The sequence below is a fragment of the Mycteria americana genome, chromosome 2, assembly GCF_035582795.1.
Source record: "Mycteria americana isolate JAX WOST 10 ecotype Jacksonville Zoo and Gardens chromosome 2, USCA_MyAme_1.0, whole genome shotgun sequence".
Taxonomy (NCBI): Eukaryota; Metazoa; Chordata; class Aves; order Ciconiiformes; family Ciconiidae; genus Mycteria; species Mycteria americana.
In genome coordinates, this window is record NC_134366.1 from 157,952,285 (window position 1) to 157,974,495 (window position 22,211).

At 36.7% G+C, this 22,211-nt stretch overlaps 1 protein-coding gene across 1 annotated transcript in view; it reads right to left on the reverse strand.

Moving 5' to 3' along the window:
* The window catches only part of CSMD3 (CUB and Sushi multiple domains 3), a 774,333-nt gene that overhangs the window by 634,164 nt on the left and 117,958 nt on the right, over positions 1–22,211 (reverse strand). The window contains exon 3 of the mRNA XM_075495159.1: positions 19,943–20,055. Within this exon, the coding sequence (XP_075351274.1) occupies positions 19,943–20,055 (113 nt within the window). The remainder of the gene's footprint in view (positions 1–19,942; positions 20,056–22,211) is intronic.

Here is a 22,211-nt window from a genome sequence, read left to right on the forward strand (position 1 = left end):
ACTGAATGGAAAAAAAAAAAAAGAAAAAGAAAAAAGAAAAGGTTAAGATTAAAACCCATATCCAATCTTTGAATTGAGGGTTACTTTATACTATACAGTAGAATAGGTTTTTTTTTTCTTTTTCTTTTTAAAGCACTTCTGTTTACCAAACAACATGTAGTAGATTAGTACTTTCTGCTAATAAGCTCTCAATAATTTCTTGAAATAGATGAACACTTACTTACCAGAAAAGTTAAAAGAATGTGCCATCTATTTAAGGAGCTAACATGCCGCAGGATAAAGATAATAGTGTTTAAACAGAATAAGGTACAAGTCCTTTATTGATAGTAATAACCACTTAACCACATTTATGTTTTTCAGAGTTGGTAGTTGGCCAGAAAAATTAGCAGACAATATGCAAATAGTTCTCTGTATTGAGTTTACACAGCTTTAATTAATGGAATTTAACTAATTTAGTTGCTAATGCTGCTCCAGGAGGAATAAACATTCAAGAAGGTATTTTGTAGTGGCAATGTAATTTAGGCATTTAATCTAGGTTCATAAACTTGAAGTAGACATATACTCTCTTAGCCCTTTGTCTTGTGTATGGACTGTAACACATTCAACTTGCAAACCTTTCAGGAGCAGAAAATGTATTTTAAACATCTTTGAAAAAATGACATATAATTTGATGACAATTTTAAAATATCTGAAATATAATTCACTTAATTTCTTTTCACCAGATGACAAAGTGGTACAATTACATTTTTAAAAAGAAAATGAAAGTCACTATGAATATCAATAAGATGAGTTTTGCTTGCACTCAGCATCTGTTGCATCAAATTTAGAAGGTTCCTTAATAACCAGAAATTTACCATAGTGCAATAATATTCTAATTAACTGAAATACTACACAGTATCTATATATACATTTCTATGCTTAAGATTATGCCATGCACTGAAAAAGCAAACTAAACAGTTGCATAAGCTTTTAAGTCTCGGAGCTGAGCATGAGCAGATAATGGGCTTTTTTGATTGGTTTTCTGAGGACCACTCTGACAGCCAAGACATGCACTGAACTCTTTTGACAAGTTTTCTCCCAAAAGGAAAGCATAATCACGGTGTTCACAGTCAGGTTCCTATTTTAATTCTCAAAGAAACAATGTCTTCCACAAAATCAATGGAAAAAAATAGTTCCTTTCCAGAGGGCAATTTACAGTCCAATTTAAATGCTCTAACCTAAGCTACATGCCTTAATCTAGTGGTGTAAACACTCCTTCATGATGCTTTATGAGGTATTTTGAAGGTAGAGGTCACCTGGTTACAAATGTTAAAATTATAGTCCTGTGGAACTTCACATGAAGGTGTTTCTGACTTATCACTTCAGAAACAGAAAGAATGAATGGTGTAGTAAAGATTAACAGAGCATGTCTGCTTATTTATAGATTTCATAAACAAGATACCTAGTGAAACTGCAGTGTCTACACACTGTTGCAGCTATCTCAGTTCAAAAAAGGACTCGACATATGTACACAAAGTACAAATATCTTTCAATAACTTGAGACAGAATAAATATCAAGGCCCTGAGAGCAGCAATAGACCTTAACAGCCCTGACCTCACCTGGGACACTCATCCCTGTCCATGGGCCAAGGAGTCCCATTTCAGCTCAGCCCAGGGCCATCAGTCCCCTGCCACAGCAACACTGTAGGAGTGCTGGCCTCCAGCTAGTCTCCAGAAGTCTGCTGTACGGACCGCTTGTCCCTACGCTGTAGGGAGCTTAGCTCCTGCAAGGACTATCAGACCTATGCTGGTACCCTGTCTCCAGCATGGCCCTGGCCCCATTTCTTTTTGCTCCCTGGATCCACCCTGGCCCTGGTCCATTGTTTGCCATGTTGCCATGGCTATTGATGGACCCTATTACCAGCCCCTGGCTCTGCCCCCCATATGTAGCCCCTGTGGCACTGTGCCATGTTGAAGAGGGCACAGCCTGTGTCGAGTGACCCTCAGTTTCTTGTTCCTTTTTTTCCAGCCCTTGCTGCTCTCTGACAATAAAATTACCTTTAATAGGATGTACTTCGAGCCAACTCCAAAATCTGTCTGTATTTACAGGGAAAAAAATCCTTCAGGAATGCACATTCAATTTTCACGTTAAACTAGGAAATGAAAATTATTGCTTTTGGTTACTTCCTATGGGTTACTTAGTGTAGAATCATAAAATAATTCAGGGTGGAGGGGCCTCAGGATGGCTGTAGTCCAACCTCCTGCTCAAAGCAGGGTCAACTAGGAGATCAGACCTCAGAAGGGAGAATCTACAACCACTCTGGGCAATCTCTTCATTTTGGTTAGGATGTCTGTCTTGCCATTCACCTCAGTGAAGACCCTTCTCACTAGGCTCCTTATAGGTATTTGAAGAATGCTCTGGCACCTCCCTGCCCCCAGCCATCTCTTCTCCAGGCTGAAGAAGTCCATCTCCCTTAGCCTCTCCTTGCAGGGCAAGTGCTCCATGGTGGCCCTTCCCTGAACTTGCTGCAATTTATCAGTATCATTCTTGTGCTGAGGATCCAATATTGGATGCCACCGTCCAGATTTAAGAGCTGAGGAAAGGGAAATAATTGCTTCCCTCGATTTACTGACTACACTTCTGTTGATGCAGCCCAGTCTGCTATTAGCTACCATTGCTTCCAGGGTGCACTGTTGACTCATGTAACAAGTAGTTGAGACTTTTACCTTTATTCTATTACAAGAACAGAATATTCTATTCCATTAAAGATTGGTGTTTTCCCAAAATAACCCACTAACAGAAAAGATGGGTTTAGGCCCAAAGGAATTACATGAAATGAGCAAGAGTTCCTGACACATTCTTTTTCTTTTAAAAGACACCATAGCATATCTATGAGAGTTTAAAGAAAGAAGAACATTCAAAGGAGTCTGACCGGAATCATAGAAAAGCTATTGGTTTATTTTTTCCCTGAAGATGACCTCCTCTGTGATGTGAAAATTAACTCTAGATGTATCTTACGATATTTAATGGAAAGACAAGAAGGGTCTGTAGCTCAGGCCTTGAAATAAAGTCTTTGATTTGCTTCAAAACTCTAATAGTACTGCCCTTTAACACACCTCCTGTTTGAACATCTGGATGTAGCAGCAAACAATAACAAACAAATTGAATTGTTGGTGCAGAATAAAAACCAAGTGACTTCTAGTAGGTGTCCAGTCTATTGCATCTAATTAGTTACTTTGGATTGCTCCTAAATATAACATTTCTCCTGTGTTGAATTTCCTTGTTTCTGAGAAAAAGATGAAATGAAACCTATTCCTTCTGGATTATGTAATTTGGGAGTAAAATCCATTGATAACCATCCTTAGAATTCTGTGTAATTTCTGTAGGAAATGCAAAGTAATATTTATGATCTCCTATGCTACACTTACATAGATTAAAACTGGAAGGTGAAATACATGTTAATCTTAAGTTTTTATTCTTAAAATAGTGTGAGCACAATTAACAATATTCATTACAAAGAAAGGAAGTAAACTAGAAAGTCACTTTGGCTTTGCACTTTGCATTTTACACCGTGGAAAGAGATCTGGGGGTTTGGGTTCATGGCAAGTTGAATATGAGTCAACAGTGTGCCCTGGCAGCCAAAAGGTTCAACCGTGTCCTGAGGTGCATCAAGCACAGCATAGGTAGCCGGCCAAGGGAGGTGATTGTCCTACTCTACACTGCATTGGTGGGGCCCCACCTCGAGTACTGTGTGCAGTTTTGGGTGCCTCAATATAAGAAGGACATCGAACTATTAGTGTGTGTCCAGAGGAGGGCGACCAAGATGGTGAAAGGCCTCAAGGGCAAGACTTACAATGAGCAGCTGAGGTCACTTGATTTGTTCAGCTTGGAGAAGAGAAGGCTGAGGGGTGACCTCATGGCAGTCTACAACTTCCTCAAGGGGGGCATACATGGGGGAGGTGCTGATCTCCTCTCTCTGGTGACCAGTGATAGGACATGAGGAAATGGAATGAAGCTGCTTCAGGGGAAGTTCAGATTGGACATTAGGAAAAGGTCCTTCTCTGAGAGGGTGGTTGGTCACTGGAACAGGCTCCCCATGGAAGTGGTCCCAGCACCAAGCCTGTCAGAGTTCAAGGAGCATCTGGACAATGCTCTCAGTTGTATGGTTTAATTTTAGTTAGTCCTGTGAGGAGCAGGGAGTTAGACTTGATGATCCTTATGGGTCCTTTCCAATTTGAGATATTCTATGATTCTATGATTCTTAAATAGTATAGGGAAAAATTAATCACCAACTTATTGAATTTGTCTTTTTTTTCTGCTTGCAAAAGATCTATGAATAAAACTAATTTATATAATTTTTTGTTAATTTAAGTTATGCTCCAAGTCAAAAAAGAGGCAATGGATCAGATGAACTGTATTGAAGTCCTAATTTTGATCAGGAATGGAGACATACATACTAAGGCCAGATCTGTAGGCTTTAAATCTAGATCATTAAATCTAGAGCAAAACTAAGCAAATTCTATTAATAATAAATTTCATAGTTTCAGACTTTCGAACAAGTGGACAAATTCAGAAATATGCTAAAATCTAGTCTTTCCTCCGTTACAAACAGTCTAGAATCACAAGAAAAATCCTCAAGAAAATAACATGTGAAATGGTCAGACAAGGTGGTTGTGGGTAGCAGTATGGAAGAGTCTTTGACTCATCCTAGTGCTCTGATGAGGAAAAGGTGAATACAATTGAAATACTGCTGTGACCTTTCAACAGTCCCACCAGTTGAAAGTCCCAGGTGCCCTATGGAGTCAATGTGATGTTCATCTGCTTGTAAGACGAGATGTGACATGAAGGCAGGAAGAGCAATAATGCCATAAGTACTTATGTTTTCCACCATGTCACCTCCACTCAGGTGACAATAGGGGCCTTTAAACTGATGAAAATTTCTGGGGGACAGGGTGAAAAATGCTAATATTGTCATTTCTGTAGTAGTAAGTCATATATTCTGTCAAAGAAGAGGAAAAAAAGCACCTGTGTGTTACAGTTGTGGCTAGGCATGGCTTATCTATACACATACGTGTACTAGTCATTTATGCTTACTTTATAGCCAGTAGTTGGAAAAGAAATGGGATGGCACTCTGGAATTGTTTACTTCTGCCCTCTACTATACAGGAAGTCTGCAATGACAATACAGGATATCGACATCAGCACTGTAATGTGTATGGGAAGTCTTGTGAGGGGAATCCCGACTATCTAATCCCTCACATGTGATAGGATTTACAAACTCATGTAGCAGTCTTTAAAAATGTTACCTACAAGACAGTGTACTTGGCTTAAAGGAATGAGCTAAGGAAAGAATGTAATAGAAAATAAAATGAAAACAAAAAATCTTCCAAGAAAGGAAACCAATCCCAGAAAATACGGCAGTATCCTTTTTCTTTCAATTGCATTTATGCCACAGGTAGTACCGGAGGTGAAGACGGATGCATATCATGGTCATCAATAAATTCAGGACATGCTGTCTATCAACTAAATGAACTTGAATGGAGTTCTAAAATATAGAGACAGAAGAAGAGAAAAGAACTCCATCTGTTAGAAGGGAGCAGTGAAAGTATAGTCTGAAATACCTCACATGGGAAAGACAACATTAGAACTGAAGGAGTTTGGGGGCAGAGGATGGAAAAAGGAGAGCTAAATCTCAGGGGAAATTGAAGCAGCCCAAGAAAAAATTTTAGTGCTATGTGTATGTTAAGATTGCAACTTCTTAAATTAAGTTTCTCTTTTGTAACTATTTCCAATCTGTAATATCTATTTAATCTTTGGGATTTTTTTTCTTTAATTTATCATTTCAAGTCTGTATAGTGATCAAACTGGATTCAAGTGAATATAACAGGCACACTGTATAATACTTTCATGAAAGACCCAAATCCAAACATGGCAAACTTGCTTCTTGGAGTATTTGCAACCCAAAACAATCTTGGGAATCCAAGACATTGTGATGCATTTTCTTCTAAGCAGCAAGAGTCAGTTTTGTGTACTCAGTAAATCTGCTAGCAGGTGTTACACAATAGAAACTCAGACAAGTGGTGAGGCAATTTACAACTGTAAGACTGTCATAATTTCCTATTGTCATTCTGCGTTACACATGTTGCATCAAGATGCAGTTTGATAAATGTTTCAAATTAAGGTAAATGGGCTGTTGTCAAAGGAGCACTGTTTTTTCATGCCATCGACTGTATGCATCTCAATTCACGTCTTGGCTTGCTGTTAGCATTTGTGAGCCGTGCAGTAGGCTGGACCAAATAAAAGGATGAGGGAATAATACAGAGGCAACAAAATGATATGTTTTCATCCATACTAATTCTCTGATCTGGCTCTCTACATAGCTTTGTGAGTGCTACAGTGAGCAAACAGGAAGGGGGACAGGAATATGAGGCTGGGGACCAGACTAAGTCCATAGCACCTCAAAAGCAATAATGACATTTAATACTAAAATTCAATTAATATTCTCTCCACTACTTTTTCAATTCCTTTGCCTGCTCTCTAGTTCTGGCTTAATCTTACCAAGTTGATGGTTACCCCTCTGAAAATTTCTCTAATACCGTGCTTATTTGTCTTGGTCCACTGGTCAAAATTAAAATGTGTTGCCCACCAACACCAATGTCAGAAACTCCTATGCTATGAGAGTCTTCGTACCATTTTGCAGTTATAACCAAATCTATTTTATCAAAGCTTAGCTTCTGTCTCCTTTTCTACTATCATCTTCCAATAATTTCTTCTTTTGATTTCTTTTGTCCAATTAACTCCTTGGTTTTGAGCAACTTTTCCTGGGTTTATTAAATATTATTTTATATTGTATTTTAAAAGGTATTCTATGATTAGTAAATATATAAATTTATTTAATTGATAAAGAAGGCTTTAGGAAAAGACCCTTTCAAGTGACTGCAGAGCCTTGGAAAAGGTTGAGGTATAAGGAGTCTGTATTTCATTACACCTCAACAATATGTGAAGCTGGAATGTATTTTAGATGTGACAGTAACAGAACGGTGGATGGAAGTAGAAAATTTTTCCATATGAAGATGCTTCATGCCCAGAATAACACATTCATATTGCTTGCAATAAGAGCTCTTGTGAGAAGTACAGAATTGAGCAATGCTACACTGTAATTAAAGATGACATAGCATGTTATTTTACAACACTACATGTCTATAAACATCTTATTCTTGTCATCTGTCTACTTACTAATAACTAGTAAACTAGAGAGACAGGGTGCTGAAAGGAATAAGCACATAGCACAGGCTTTCATTTGTACATCACCAATTCAGACCCAGACACAAATGCTCATGTTGAGAAGCCATAGTTTAGTAGCATTTTCTTAGCCGGTGGTTTCAAATAATTTCCCAGATAATCCATATCTTCATCACAAAATCAGCTCTACAACTTCCACTAAATGCATCAGTGTTGATTAACTCTTTAGAGAGACTGGGAATTGAATGCTACAAGTGGCAATGATATCTGGTCCTAAAAGAACTAAGAACACTTATTCCTTAGAGGCATGCTGACAGAACAGTAAGGGAAAAGCAACATAAATGCTAAATTCAATTAAAAAAAAAAATCTTTGTGATCCTAATGCTTTAATTTCTTCTTTAATCATGCAATAAATATGTAAGGAAGTCTCCTAGTCTTCTATTTTTTATATGGCTTTCTGGTATCAGGTCTGTTCACTTTCTCTAGACTCACTTTAGATGCTGTTTTATAGCAGGGAAACTACAGAATGTAGTTTGTAAGATGAAAACCAAAAGCAAAGAAGGTATAAGAATTCTGCGCCAAAACTCGAGCTGATATTTTTATGAACTTTTTAATGATTCAGTTGCCATTATTTTCAGAAAATTATTTTTAAAAAAGTCCTAAATATAATGAACTGATGTTTTTAAAGTATGTAAACTTCTAGGTTTTTAGATCAAGAGTTTATCAATAGTTCATTGTGATTTTTCCTTAGGATAAACCTCTTTGTTTAAAAGAAATAGGTTAGCTTTGGAGTTTTAAAATATTTCTAATGTAGATCTGCATTTAAGAAAAGAAGTTTTTAAATTGTGTCAATATTTTGGGACAACTTTTCCAATTACATCTATGGTATGGATCTTAGATAAGCAGCTTAGCTAATTAATTTTTAACTGTAACATACAATTTATGGTCTGTGGGATTTAGTGGCCTGCCGTCAAGCATCTAACAAAGGAATGGCTCTTTTTTTTCTTTATGTTGTTCAGGCAGGGATTCATCAACAGAAGAGCAGAATTACCAAAGGAGAATGGCTCCTCCAGCCAGAAGACTAATATTTACTTGTAGATACAATTGCTTTCAATTATTTTAACTTTTTTTTTTTCCCAAATTAGTTAAGATGGCATTTGACTAACCATCTAGTTCATGGCATTATTATTCACCCATTCTCAAAGCTGTCTAAATTTACACTGAGTTTTACTTGAATGACCTCATTGGAGAATGAGCAATTGTCTGCTAAGAATTGATCAAAAAAGCAAATATCTTCTAACAAATTTTATTTGATTTTAAAAGGCAGAGAATTCCAGTGCTGACTAAGCAATTACTCCTCTCTTCCTGTTAAAATAAAATTGTCATTATAATCACGGCTAAATGGTAATAATGGTATTGTTCTGGATAATGTCAGTGACTGACATAACTGGATGCTTCATTTACAAACTTAAAAAAAAGTTCACCTATTCCCAAGCATTTTATGTGTCACACAATTTGTATTGAGCTTAGTGGGAGATACTGAATGCTCAACAGTATGAATGTCTTATTATGGATCTAAGTGTCCAAATATGAACTATAAATTTAACTCACGTGAAAAACTGGCAAACTTTGAAAATCTGTTGATGAAAAAACGAGTTTGTTCTTAGGTTACAGTTCTGTATTATTGAGAGACATGTTCTCCTCATAAATAAACCTCTCCATCTGTAGAGTTTCCTACTGCCTTTTGAAGAGATTTTAAGATTGCATGCTGAGCATACTGAACCTGTTCTTGCAGATCTGTGTATTTTGATATTATTGATAGAGAAGTTCTATCAAAAGTAACACAAATCAAAGACAAAATTTTATCAAATACCAAATGCAGGTTGAAGGATTCAGCCATGTAGTTCTAGAGGTATAATTGTTGCCTATCAGTAGCTCCATTTTTATGAACTTTATGGATATTTCAAAGTCTGCTATTGTGTATTACTGCTTCAAAATTTCATTGAGCTGTAACTTAGGAAACAGATGAAGGAAGCAACTGCTTATAAACATGGAGTTGCATTTAATTTGATACTTTAATGAGCAGTATATTAGTTCCTACAGAATACTGTTTCAACTATATTGGATTACAGTTATCACTACTTGTCTAGACATGGGATCAAAATGTGAATCTTATATTAGATTGCCTTAAGATTTGCTTTTGTCAGGGTATTGTACTTAACAATATTACGGTCCAGTAGCTGAAGAATATAAGTTCACAAAGAAAACCTCAGAATCTCTTGGGAAATTTCTTTCAAGACTTGCAGTGTATATTAAATTCTTTTCATGAAAAAGGACATCAAAAATATAAGAAAAAAACTAAAGTAAGGCTGACATATAATTAAGATCTCAAATTAATCACTGTCTTAGTTAAACTTCAATATGAGGCACGTATCAAAATGATAAATTACAGTACGATAGGTTGACAAATATAGCTTATTTAACAACATTATTCTGAAAGAAATAAATTAAACAGAACATTGAAACAGTAAGTTAATTTTTTCGAGACTAAGGGAGAGACATTTTTTCTTCCTATAATTAAATATTTCTTAAGGCAGAAGAAATGATAGGTTACTCATTGGTTTTTAACTTTCAAATAATGACTTTTTTGCAGATGTTAAAACAAATGAATATATTTTCATTCATTTTGCCTGGAACAAAATTATGCATGGTTCTGTGGCTCTCTCATCAATCAACTTTTTTTTTTTTTTTTTTAAGATTTATCAAAGAAAATTTAGCACGCAACAGACAACTAAAGTCCAACTGGTAGTTATGGTAGAATAAAACACTAGGTCTATAATCAAGCATATGTGCATGAGCTTCTTTCCTACAAATGATATGTTATTTTGCAAATGAAAGAACAAGGAAGAGAAGTCTATCTAGATGAATTTATCAGATATTCTGTCTAAAGTAGGATGGCAAATGCTTGGCAGCAGGAACAATCTTTAACTGTACCTTTGCGTACTGTTAATAAAATGACACAGCCATCCATACTGAGCCTTTGAGAGGTACTAGTGGTTAGATACTCCCTCCTGCTAGCACAGTCCCCTGCCTGCAAGCCAGACCTATAGTCTTGGACAGTGTGCTTCTTGCCTGGAGCCCAGACCCATAATTTCACAGAACAATTGCTGTTTGTTCAGCTTCACAACTGCTACTTCATGCTATTCACCCATGTGAGTGGTAATAACATGGACAAGGGAAACCTTAAACAGATCAAAGGTTGGTATGGGATTCTGAGGGGAAGAGTGAGGGGGATATGATCCCGGATGGTGTTGGTATCCCTCTCAAACCTTCTGGTTAGGAGAAAAGCTCTGGCTATGAGCAAGCGCATTCAGCAGACCAATGCTCAGCTGCACAGTTGGTGTTGTCTGCAAGGGTTTGTTCTCCTTAATCATGGTACCTCATCTGAAGATGAAGTAGGACTTCTAGGAAGAAATGAAACCACCTGATCAAGGCAAAGAAGAACATAACTGCAAGTGGACTTGCTTACCTCAAAAGGAGGGGCTTTAAAAATAGTCTTGTCAGGGGACAGGGACCTAACTACAGAGCAGAAGAGAAGAAAATTGAGCCCAGGATTAGAAGGAAGGCTGGGAAGTTACTAGTAAAATTGGAACACTAGCTAGACGCTAGACATCACATTTGGATTTATTTGGGGAATTGTTAGGCAGAATCTCCTGGGAAGCAATTATGAGGAGGAAGGCCAGCCAGAGAGGTGGTTGATTTTTTTAAAAGACAACCAACTATTTTAAGGGGAAGTGAACTTTGGCAAATGACTCATGAGGCTAACAAGGGAGATTCTTAATGAACTAAAATGCAAAGAAGTACAGACAAAAAAAAACCCGGTAAAAAGGATAGACAACAAGAAAGGAGTATAAAAGTGTTGCTTCAGTACTTAGGGACAAAATGAAGAAGGCCGAAGTCCCAGGGGCACTAACACTGGTGAGGGGTGTTATGAGTTATAAAAAGGGATTCTACAAGTATGCTAGTAGCAAAAAGAAGGACAGGGAAAAATGCAGATATACTGGTGAGTGGAGAGGACAACAATGGACAACATGGAAAAGGCCAAAGAACTCGATGCCTTTTGTGCATCATTCTTCACAAGAAGAAACCTCTTCATGTATCAGTACAGTTGGGAAGGAGAGAGGCAGTCAATTCTGGGTGTGCAGTGAGGGATGACATAGAGAAGTTGAATATAGTCACATTCATAGATTCACCCAAGGGTACTGAAAGAGCTGTGCCACCATGACTGAAAAGCTGCTGTCTGTGATCCATGAAAAATTATGGCAATCAGTGGTAGACCCTCATGACTACAGAGACTAGTGAAACACTTGTCCTAATGAAAGCAAGAGGGACCACCACAGGCACTATAAACTAGCAACCCTTCCCTCAGCTCCTGGAAGTAGCCTGAAGAGCACAATTTTGTAATCCATTTTCCAACACCTGAAGGATGAAGGTAAGTGGAAATAGTCAGCACAGACTTAACAAAGGCAAATTATGCTTGATGAACCCAAATGACATTTAAGGATGTGAAGGGATGTTGTAAATGGCCACTGCCTCCAGCAGCTCTGTGGCCTGGAGGTTTCTCTTGCCCAGCCATAAGAGCTCAGCCTGGGGCACCCCGAGACCTAGGGGTGTCTGACTCAGGCCAGTGGACCTTGTTGATGTTTTCCCATTTGCAGGTTTAACCAGTTGCACAGCTGAACGTGTATCCCAGAGAAACACACAGGCACAAACAAGACACCAACACAACTGGCTACAGACTGTCACAGACAAGGTGCTGCCTTCAACAGCACCTATCTACAGGGCTCACATAAAACACAAGCACCGGCAGCCAAGTCCCCTCTTCAGCTGGCAGACACAGAGGTCACTCATACAGGCATGCACACGAGGCTATCTGGGTTCACAAGCACATGTACATTTGTGGGTCCCCCAGTTAGCAGCACTCTAACCCTCTGTCTGCCCAGCACCCCTGCCCAAATCCCAGGCCTTCTTACCTGCCCCCACTCGCTGGCTGCTCCAGCTTGACGCTCACTAGCAAACACGCAATACTCCCACACTTGTCCAGCATGGACCCTCCACCCACCTGATACCTCATCCCAGATCCAGGACATCCTACCCGCTGGCAAGTCCAGCTGGAAGTGTGCTGGTGAATGATACATGAATACCTGTTTTGGAGAAGATGCAGACAGTTGCCCTCCGCACACCCCCAGCACCAGGCACATGGCCTGCTCCAGCTGCTGGCACTGAGCCCATCACTTGCTTCACTCAAGCCAGTTCCTCCCAGTAGCTGGTTTGTGGGATAGACACCGTTCCCGCCCCAGTGAGTGGCAGCTGAGACCCCCACCCACTCCAGTAGCTGGCACTGAGACCCCACTCGCTCCAGTAGCTGATACCACAGGCCAGGGGCACCTACACCCCCAGTCTGACTCCAGAAGCTGGCACTCAACCCTTGAAGCCCTGACACGCACAAGATAGAGAGTGAGATTGCACTGAGAGTTAAAAAAGGATTTAGTAAGAAGATAGGACAGATTGTGGTGATCAGATGCAGGGCTCAGCCAGACTAGCGTACTGACCAGACCCGTTTTTCACACAGACATCACAACACTCACAAAATGATGAAAATGCAGAAGAATAGCACAAAATAATTTGTGATTTTGAACAAAAAACTTTATGTTAAGACTTTAAAAGCCCATACTGAAAAGAAAGAATACTCTGAAGTGTGTGCTTATTGCAGTACTTAAGAACCTAGCATAAGAACTAGCATGCTAATACTAAGGGCTCTGTAATTTAGCAGATAAAAGCAGAACAAGAACCAGTGACTGGAAGTTTAAAAATCAGAATTAAAAAGTATTACTTCTAAGTGAGGCAGAGTGATCAGTGGAATCAAAAAAAGTGATCGTTTTCTTAAATCTTGATATCTTCAAGAGCTGAATTTGTTTCCAGAAGGTATTCTTTAGCCAAATCCAAATTAGTGATTGCAGTATCAAGAAAATGGTGTGAAATGCAATTAAAAATAACCAGATTAAGTCCACAGGCCTATTTTTCTTTACTCTCTCTGGATCTATACAGGAATGGTGGGAACAATACAACATATAAGTAAAATATTTAAAATTAATAAGCACCAAGGCAACCTGGTATTGATTTCGTAAAGAGTGAGTCCCTTCTGTGCTACAGCATTACAAGTACTTCTGGCATTAGGATTAGCATGATAGTCCTGAGGCAATGACATATTGTGACGCACAGGCTACACTGGATCAACTGGAACAAAAAAAGTATTTTCCCAGCCAATACTTATTTTATTTAGTGACAATGTTAAGTATTAACTGACAGAGTGTAGTTTGGAAATGTTACTTACGATTTTAAAAAACATTGGTTAGGAAGATGTAATGTGGCTATACTTCTCTGTATGATACATGGGAAAGAATATTAATTTACAGTTTTACCAGATAAAATATCTGAGGTATTTTGAAATTTTTAAAAGGGTGGGCTTCTTGTTTTGCTTTTTCTTGTCTGGATTGATGCTGAAGTATCAATAATGTGATCAAAAGCAGGATAACATTCTGCTATTTTTAATCACAGCATAAACTTTGTGGAACTTTACTTCTCTTAATGGAGATCCACTGCAAATACATCAATATAAAAATCACTTTGCAACATGACCTAGCACCATATTTTATAGCTTACATATTTATTCTTTCTATAAACTTTGCTCATGATTTGATAACCCCCTTCATTTGCTAAATTAATTTTAAAATATTGAAAATCGTAACTTTCCTTTTGCCTTCCCTATACCAAGGGAGTTTAGAACTACCTACCACATTAATGACTATCTTGAAGAATGATACAATAAAGTCAAAGCCCAATAAGCATCTTTCATGTTTTCTATTTTCCTGAATATACAGCCATTTTATTTCTGAACCACATACCATGGATAGTAGATACAAGTTTATGAACAGGCATTGTTAGCATGTTTTCCATCCACAGTTAGTATTCCAAGACCAGAACGATAAGTGAGATAATTTTATGTGACTTCCTAGACAATGTGGCAGATACTCACACATTCAGCCAAAAGAAACCACAGCACTTTTTTTTTTTTCTTGTTATCCAACAGGTTGAATGGAAGTAAAAATTCAGATTTTAGACTGCTTTTTTATGTTTAGTATGTTTCCTTGTTAGATTTAGTATATTTCATTTTCAAAACAGGAGTTTCCATGATGAATATATCTGTGTAGGTAATTTAAGCATTCTCTATTTTAATTATTGTTTTATTCTTTTCTTTTCTTTTCTTTTCTTTTCTTTTCTTTTCTTTTCTTTTCTTTTCTTTTCTTTTCTTTTCTTTTCTTTTCTTTTCTTTTCTTTTCTTTTCTTTTCTTTTCTTTTCTTTTCTTTTCTTTTCTTTTCTTTTCTTTTCTTTTCTTTTCTTTTCTTTTCTTTTCCTTTCCTTTCCTTTCCTTTCCTTTCCTTTCCTTTCCTTTCCTTTCCTTTCCTTTCCTTTCCTTTCCTTTCCTTTCCTTTCCTTTCCTTTCCTTTCCTTTCCTTTCCTTTCCTTTCCTTTCCTTTCCTTTCCTTTCCTTTCCTTTCCTTTCCTTTCCTTTCCTTTCCTTTCCTCTTCTCTTCTCTTCTCTTCTCTTCTCTTCTCTTCTCTTCTCTTCTCTTCTCTTCTCTTCTCTTCTCTTCTCTTCTTTTCTTTTCTTTTCTTTTCTTTTCTTTTCTTTTCTTTTCTTTTCTTTTCTTTTCTTTTCTTTTCTTTTCTTTTCTTTTCTTTTCTTTGTGGACTTTCCTTTCAGAAACACTAGGCAAACTCAATTTAATTCCATTTTTATTAAGGGCTTGCTGAAGCAATCTTATGACAGAGAGCAGCCATACCCAAAATAGCTATGGCGAAATCTGAACCAAAAAAAAAAAAAAGCCTGTAGTATCTGTCAGGTAATAAGCCTGCTCACAACTTTCCAGCTTAAAGTCTGGCTTTTACAACTCCAACCTGGCAAACACTTTTTGAGTGGACCTTTTATAGAGACCACTGCAACATTAAACAATAATTCATTAGTAGTCTTTTAAATTTTTATATGAGGTTAGTAGTGATATTATTAGCTTAATACAGCTGGTACTTCATGAATCTTACCTAAATCCAAGATTTAGATTATGTGTAGCCACATTTCTGTGGCTACAATATGTGTATCCTATTTGTTCACATTCTCTAGCTCTATACCAACTGCCAAAATTATTTTTAGCATCTGCATCCTGGCACATTTAAGTCCTACTAGTGTTTCTGATCTACATGCTTCAATAATCCTCTACATCAGCTACCAATTTTTCTTAATATTGCTGAAAGAAATGCATGATAGATCCCTAGAAGTCACTAGATGGAAATCCTATTCTGTTAATAAACACCATCTGCTCCCTTCTTTCCTGCCCTCCCCCCTATTATCCATAAAGATGAGATCTTGAAATTTTTAACATTATTCTCAATCCCCTCTTAAAAGCATTTCAGCAGAATTGCTGAATTCCTATAGCACCACTCCAGTATAAACATGAAGACCATTTCATTATTTATACAGTGTCTAATAATTCAGTTTTATAATTCAGCTTTAAAAAGATGTGTAGCAGTACAAAACAGATAAAATTATATTTCATAACACTATTATAAATAATTGTGATTCATCTCTAGGACATTCAGAGTTTTCACTGTAAGAATAATCTATATAGAAAGTTCTTTTTTTCTTCCCCATGATCAATAGGGTAGCACAAAAATGCCTAAATCATATTTACCTTGAATAAACATTGCCATAAATTCTAGCAGTAAATTTGTTAATGAAGTCAATGATTTTAACAATGTCAGCTACCTGTTTAATAGCTGTAAAATAACCCAGCAAGAACAAAAGGAAGCACTGTTCAAAGCAGGACTTAGGTTCACTGAAGGCCCTTGCTGTATGGGCCAAGCTGCTGTGTTGCTTTCTTTCTCAGCAGCTGTATTTCCCCTCCCATGCTCTCAATGAATAAAGCTTCTTATGTATCTCAGGACAACAGGAAATGGAAGAGTGCATCAAATTCTTTTATTCCGAAACCAAAATAATCTATCAGAAATAAAATAAAAAGGACACAGCTACACCATGACCTGGCCTATATTATCAAATAGGGGATTAAGTATATCATTTCTGCTCCATATGTTAATACCCATATATGTTATACAGACCCTGAAAGCTACTAAAAAAAAGAAAAGATGCCAGAAACCTCTCCAGGAAAAAACAGGCATGGAATCAGCAGACTTGCAACTCCCCCATTTCTCACTCCAGCCAGCAAAGCTGTGTTGCTAGACAGTGATGAAATGATAAATTGCTGCTTGTAATTATTGAAGCTCAAATTTTTTTCTTAAAATCCCTCCTTAATTTTCAGTGCATCTCACCATTTTCTGTTGTCACTGTATGTGAAGTCTTTTTCTTTTGAGTAATCTGTTTCAGTTTGCTCTCATGAGATCCTTTTTCTCCAGGGGTATTGTGCTATATAGAGAGGTGTGTTTCTCAGCTGTGTTCTTTCCCGATTAATAGAGAAACTGAATGTAAAGAAGTATGTGCACAATGGCACCAAAGCGAACCCAAATATGCCACTTGACACTGAGGAAAGAAAGAAGGTGAGAAGGAGAGGAAGAAGGAGAGAAGGATGGAGGGACGGAGGGTACATACTGAGGCTTATGATATTGCTGTTAGCAGGCCAGAGTGGGTATTTCTGTGGTCTATTGTGTACTTAGTTTGACTGGATGCAATTGCAGGAGCTTACGTATGATGGACCAGCATAGTAGTTCTATTGATTGTATAATTTTATGTCTTTTCATACAAATTTTTATTCTCAGGAGACCAGAAAATTAATGTGTTCCGCTATGTTATGATCAAGAAAGTCCACAGTAGATTCATAGTTCCCACCGATTCTGCCAGGTACTCTGGAGATTCTTGTCAACTTTCAGCAAAATCGCAAATATGTCAAGGAGGATGGGAGGTCAGAATAAGAGATGCTGGTGGGCTTTGTTTATTTGGGGTTTTTTTTTGTTTGTTTGTTTTTTAAAGATAGTGAACAGTAATGCATCCCATATAACTGTCTGTCTCTGTCCTGTATTTCCAAACAGTTCAAAGGAAAGTATTTTAAATGATCACTGATTATGAAAAGTATGTTCTTTCTTTTTCAAACCACACCTGGATCTAATCCCTTCAGATATATGTCTCTACTGCTCATCCTGCCCTCTCATGCTATCTCTGTCTATCATTTTGCTTTATGACAATGATAGGTTACTAATCATTTCTATCTTAGATTTCAAATTACAAATCCATAATGAAGCACTTAAGTATGTGGTCTGATATTTAGGGGTACTAAGTATGCAGATGTTTCATCAGGAAGCTAAAAAGGAGCTACTGAGCAATCAAAATTTTTGAAAATTGGATACTAGGTAGAACCAGATCTGAAAATGTTGATTGCAGGGTTATACACATTCACAAAGAGTTCAAGAACAGAAATGGAGATTGCCCTGGTGTGATTATCATTTAAATACATCTATTCTCTCACGTCAAGGAATGATGCATGAAATGAATGTAACGTAATGAGTTTTCATTTCTTTGCTAGCTGGATATAAAGACAGATAGCTTCATAGGAAGTCAGAAAAATAGGAATTGAAAGACAAATTCTCACTGAATGAAGCTGCCTTGATACAGTTCTTAAAAATGTAGATCTGGCCATGGGAAGGGAGATTCCCATGAACTAAAACTCTGGGGTCTAGCCTGACTTCTTTCAATATTCCTGATTTCACAAAATAAAACCTCAGATTCAAAAAAGATGAGTATCAAATTCAAGGTAACAGGTTTATGTTTTGTTCTAAAATGCTGATTTCTGTGGTTGAAGGTAAAATTTCCCCACACTTGTCAGTGATTTAGGAGCTTGAGTTCTATTAATCAGCATGTTATTTTAGCCTAGAAAGGAACTATGTGAGGAGTCAGTCATATGTGCAAACTGAACTCTATTGGTGATCTTCCATTTTAGGTTTAATCATTCTCTATCGTAGCTGAAATGCATAGTACACTATCTGTTAGCATTAGCAGCGCAAAACCTTTTGGTAATCAACGTATAAAAACAGCAGCTCATACCATATATAGTGAGTTTGAATTTCCCAATTTATGGCACCAAATAAATGATTAAAAATGCTACATATTTTCCTAATATGCGTAAGAGAAGTATATACTATATTTTGCATAATTAAAAATCCATAGGAATTGCGTAGTGCATTTCTATGTAACATTTTTGTAATAACGGTGCTGTTGAACAAAGTTACTGAACATTTGAAAAATTAACAGATTACAGAGTAGCTATAATGTAGCCAATATCAATTGTTACACTTAGCTTGAATTAACAGACTACAAAGTAGCTATAATCCAGCCAAAACCAGTTACACATAGCTTGAATTTCTATTTTGTAAATTACCTCTTGCTTGTGTGCAAGTCAGAAAAAAGAATGTGTGTAATTGCCTCATTTATTTTCTGTAATAACACAAGAGACAAGAAAGGCCTGAAAATTCTGTTATGTTTTTCATTCCATATCTTTACATAAGTACATGTAGGAGGGAATTTCTATATGAAGTAGCATTCTAATGCATCATAGCTGAAGGTAAACTATGTCAATGGCTGAATACATTTTACTACAGAGTGATTCTGGGATGTATTTCTATGGCAGCCCTTCATTGCATTACCAGTTTTCAGATATTTTCCTAGCTATCAAAGTGTTACTCAGCTAGTTACTTTCTCAGAGATCAGTTTCTGTGCAGGTCGAACTGACCAGGGTGCAACAATGGCCTCAGAGCTTCCCCAGGCAGTTCACTGTAATTCCTGGCTTGCTGACAGAGACACTTGATGGAAGCAGAAGGATCAAGTGTCTTTACATCAATTTAAAAAATAATAAAAAATCCCAAACAAACACCAAAAGAAAAGAAAAAGAGAAAAACAACAGTTTCTATTTCTATCCTATAAACACATGTTAGAATTCATAGTCCCAGTGCCAAGAAATTGGTTAAAAAAATGGTTGGATGATATATTCCAACTCTTCAAACATGACTAAAGTGAGCTTGATCATAAACAAGCTCCTTCCTGGAATATACGTACAATACTATGAACTTCTAGACTTCAGGAATACATATGCCAGCTTACATCAGTTTCTGTGTGAAAACTGTAGACAATTGTGAAAACTGCAATAGGGAAGTAGCTTTATGTCAGTTCAGAGAACTGAGTCAGCATTTCTCCTATGCAAAAGTATGAGAAGGAATCCATCCATAAAACCTGCAGATATAAATTCAACTATCTAGTAAAATTCAAGAGTAACTAGTAATGTCTTGGCAGTAATTTGAATAAGCATACCTTAGAAGGACCAGAAAGATTATGGTTATGTTTTTCAGAATTTAAAGAATTAGGCCTTATTAAAGTAAAGGTCATAAAACATTTGTGTCTAGATGGAACTATAGATGCTAGAGTTTTAATATTTTGATTTTAGATGTGAGTCTATGCATCTGAATGACTGCATGAAAAGCAAACATTGTAACTTGGATAAGGTTATAAGTGTGTATCTGTGTACATTTTTGTGGGACATTTAGTTTTATTATGTACAGAGATCAGAGAAAAAAAAATCCAGAATCTTTTGTTAAGAATGTCTTACCTTCATAGTAAACTTTAAACCCATGAGCACTAACTGCAAAGTCACTTGTCAAGCGCAGTGAAAATACAGATTTTGTACTTGTCACAGGAGGAGGAAGATGAAATCCTGTTAACCTAAGAAACAAAAAAGCACAACTCATGGTTAGTTGTCCGAAAAATAAAACTGTGTGTGACAGGTTGCTGTTCCAAACAATATTTCATCATGGAAAGGGCAACTGACTTAAAAGTATATAGATTATATTACTTGAGAAAATGATTTTTATATGATAGTTTAAGGAATCAATATAAAATTTTAGCGGCTTTCATGGACACTGAACCAGGTAAGGTACATCGGTTTGAGAAAACTGTACTTAGTAGCAATGATAGTAAGACATAGAAACTAGACTTCAAAAATGGTCTAGATTATCAGTAGATGAAAAAGAAAACACAAACCACCAGCCAATTTACACTATTTAGGGTTATGTTCAAACATCTATTGCATTATATGTTTTACACAGACTTCTGTTAAAATTTGTAGTGGATGAATTTTCTGCAGCAATATGATGAAAGAAAGGGGACCATGATTCACTTTAATGAGAGAATTTAAGATTATTTGAACTATGTACTTTAGCCTCAGAGGAGACATTTCTGCTTTCAACTCAAACAGGAAATCCAAAGAGCATCATTGTGAATCATACATTCATAAAGAAAGCTCTCTTGCAAGGAATTACAGGCTTGCTAGGGGTTGGTTTTTTTTTTTGGTTGGTTGGTTTTGTTTTGTTTTATTGAAACCACTATGTTTGAGACACAGATGAAAGGACAATTTTTGTGTACTCATAGCACTGCTGATATGCTCTCCTGATACTCAGCTCTACACATTCTTTTCATTTGATGTACATATGGTAACACTTACGTTCTTAATTCTAGGAGAGTAACCTCATCAGGGTTCATACCAGAACAACAAAACCCATAGTATTTATCTGTTGAAAATAGGTAAAGAACAAGTTGAATAATTTAGCTGTGTATACTCACCAGTGAAATCTAGACATACCTTTGGAGCCTAGTTAGCCATGTGTGGTGAATTGTGTAGCAGATTAGGATGATTTATTTTATTAGTGAGTAACATTAAATGGTTGTCATGTGTTTGTAGTCAAGCCCTATTTTTACTTATTACTTTGAATTTAGAATTATAGAAAAAATTAGGTCAGAAGGGACCCGTGGAGGTCAGAGAGTCCAACCTCCTGCTCAAAGTAGGCTTAACATGAGAGTTAGTCCAGGTTGCTCAAGATTTACTTTTTCTCTTTCCATTCTTAGAATAAAGTCACCATTTCTCTTTTTTTTTTTATATACATACATTCATGATCATGTTTTGATTTACTATTATGTGTGAAATACAAAATTTAGTGTACACATGCACAACCTCCAAAATTCTTCACTACTTTGTTACACACCCACTGTAAAACAGCTATGTATTAGATAAAATTCACTGAGACACTTGATTTGCAATACATCTTTACAGGATTCCAGAACAGCCAATTCATAGGTTGGTCTTGTGGACACTTAAAAAAAAGATGTAAACACTGATATTTTTAATGGAAGAAAAGGTATATATTTTTAATTTTGCTTGATATAAGTATTGCAAACACCAATGGTGTTTAATGTTGCTTTAATACACTTTCTGCTGCTTGTATTGAAATTCAGTCTCAGTCTTGTTCTGAAATGAAGATGTCCTGCCAGTATCAGTATTTCTAGTCTCACCAGAAGGAAGGACAGAGAGTGATGAGAAGCCCAGAATTCAAAAGGTCAGGAAGTGATTTCCTGAAAAATGATTGTAATTGCAATATTAGCATTTATTTTAATGTTTTATTTATTGTTAACATTAAAATACCTTTAGATGGGTTCTATATAGTGTACCAGTAATTTACCATGAGATTCATTTGCTATGGGGATCATAAAAAGTTTTATATTTTTCTCTGATGACTATCTACGTGGTGTTTTTAACACATACTCTAAATTAATGGGTGTTATACTGTTGGTTTTTCTTAAGCAATCTTTGGCAAAAAACCCCACCACAATAGCCTGTCTCTTTTTTCCCAGGGGTTATTCATTCATTACCCTATGCCCTTACTGAAACCATTGTTAAAGACATTGCAATAGCCAATATATGCTATTGGTTACAATCGCGACAGGTATGAATGACAAATGATAAGATAATATTACTCACAGCATAATGACTAGAAAATTGAAACACATGGACAAAAGTAGCAATAACACTTAAAGAGGTGTATATA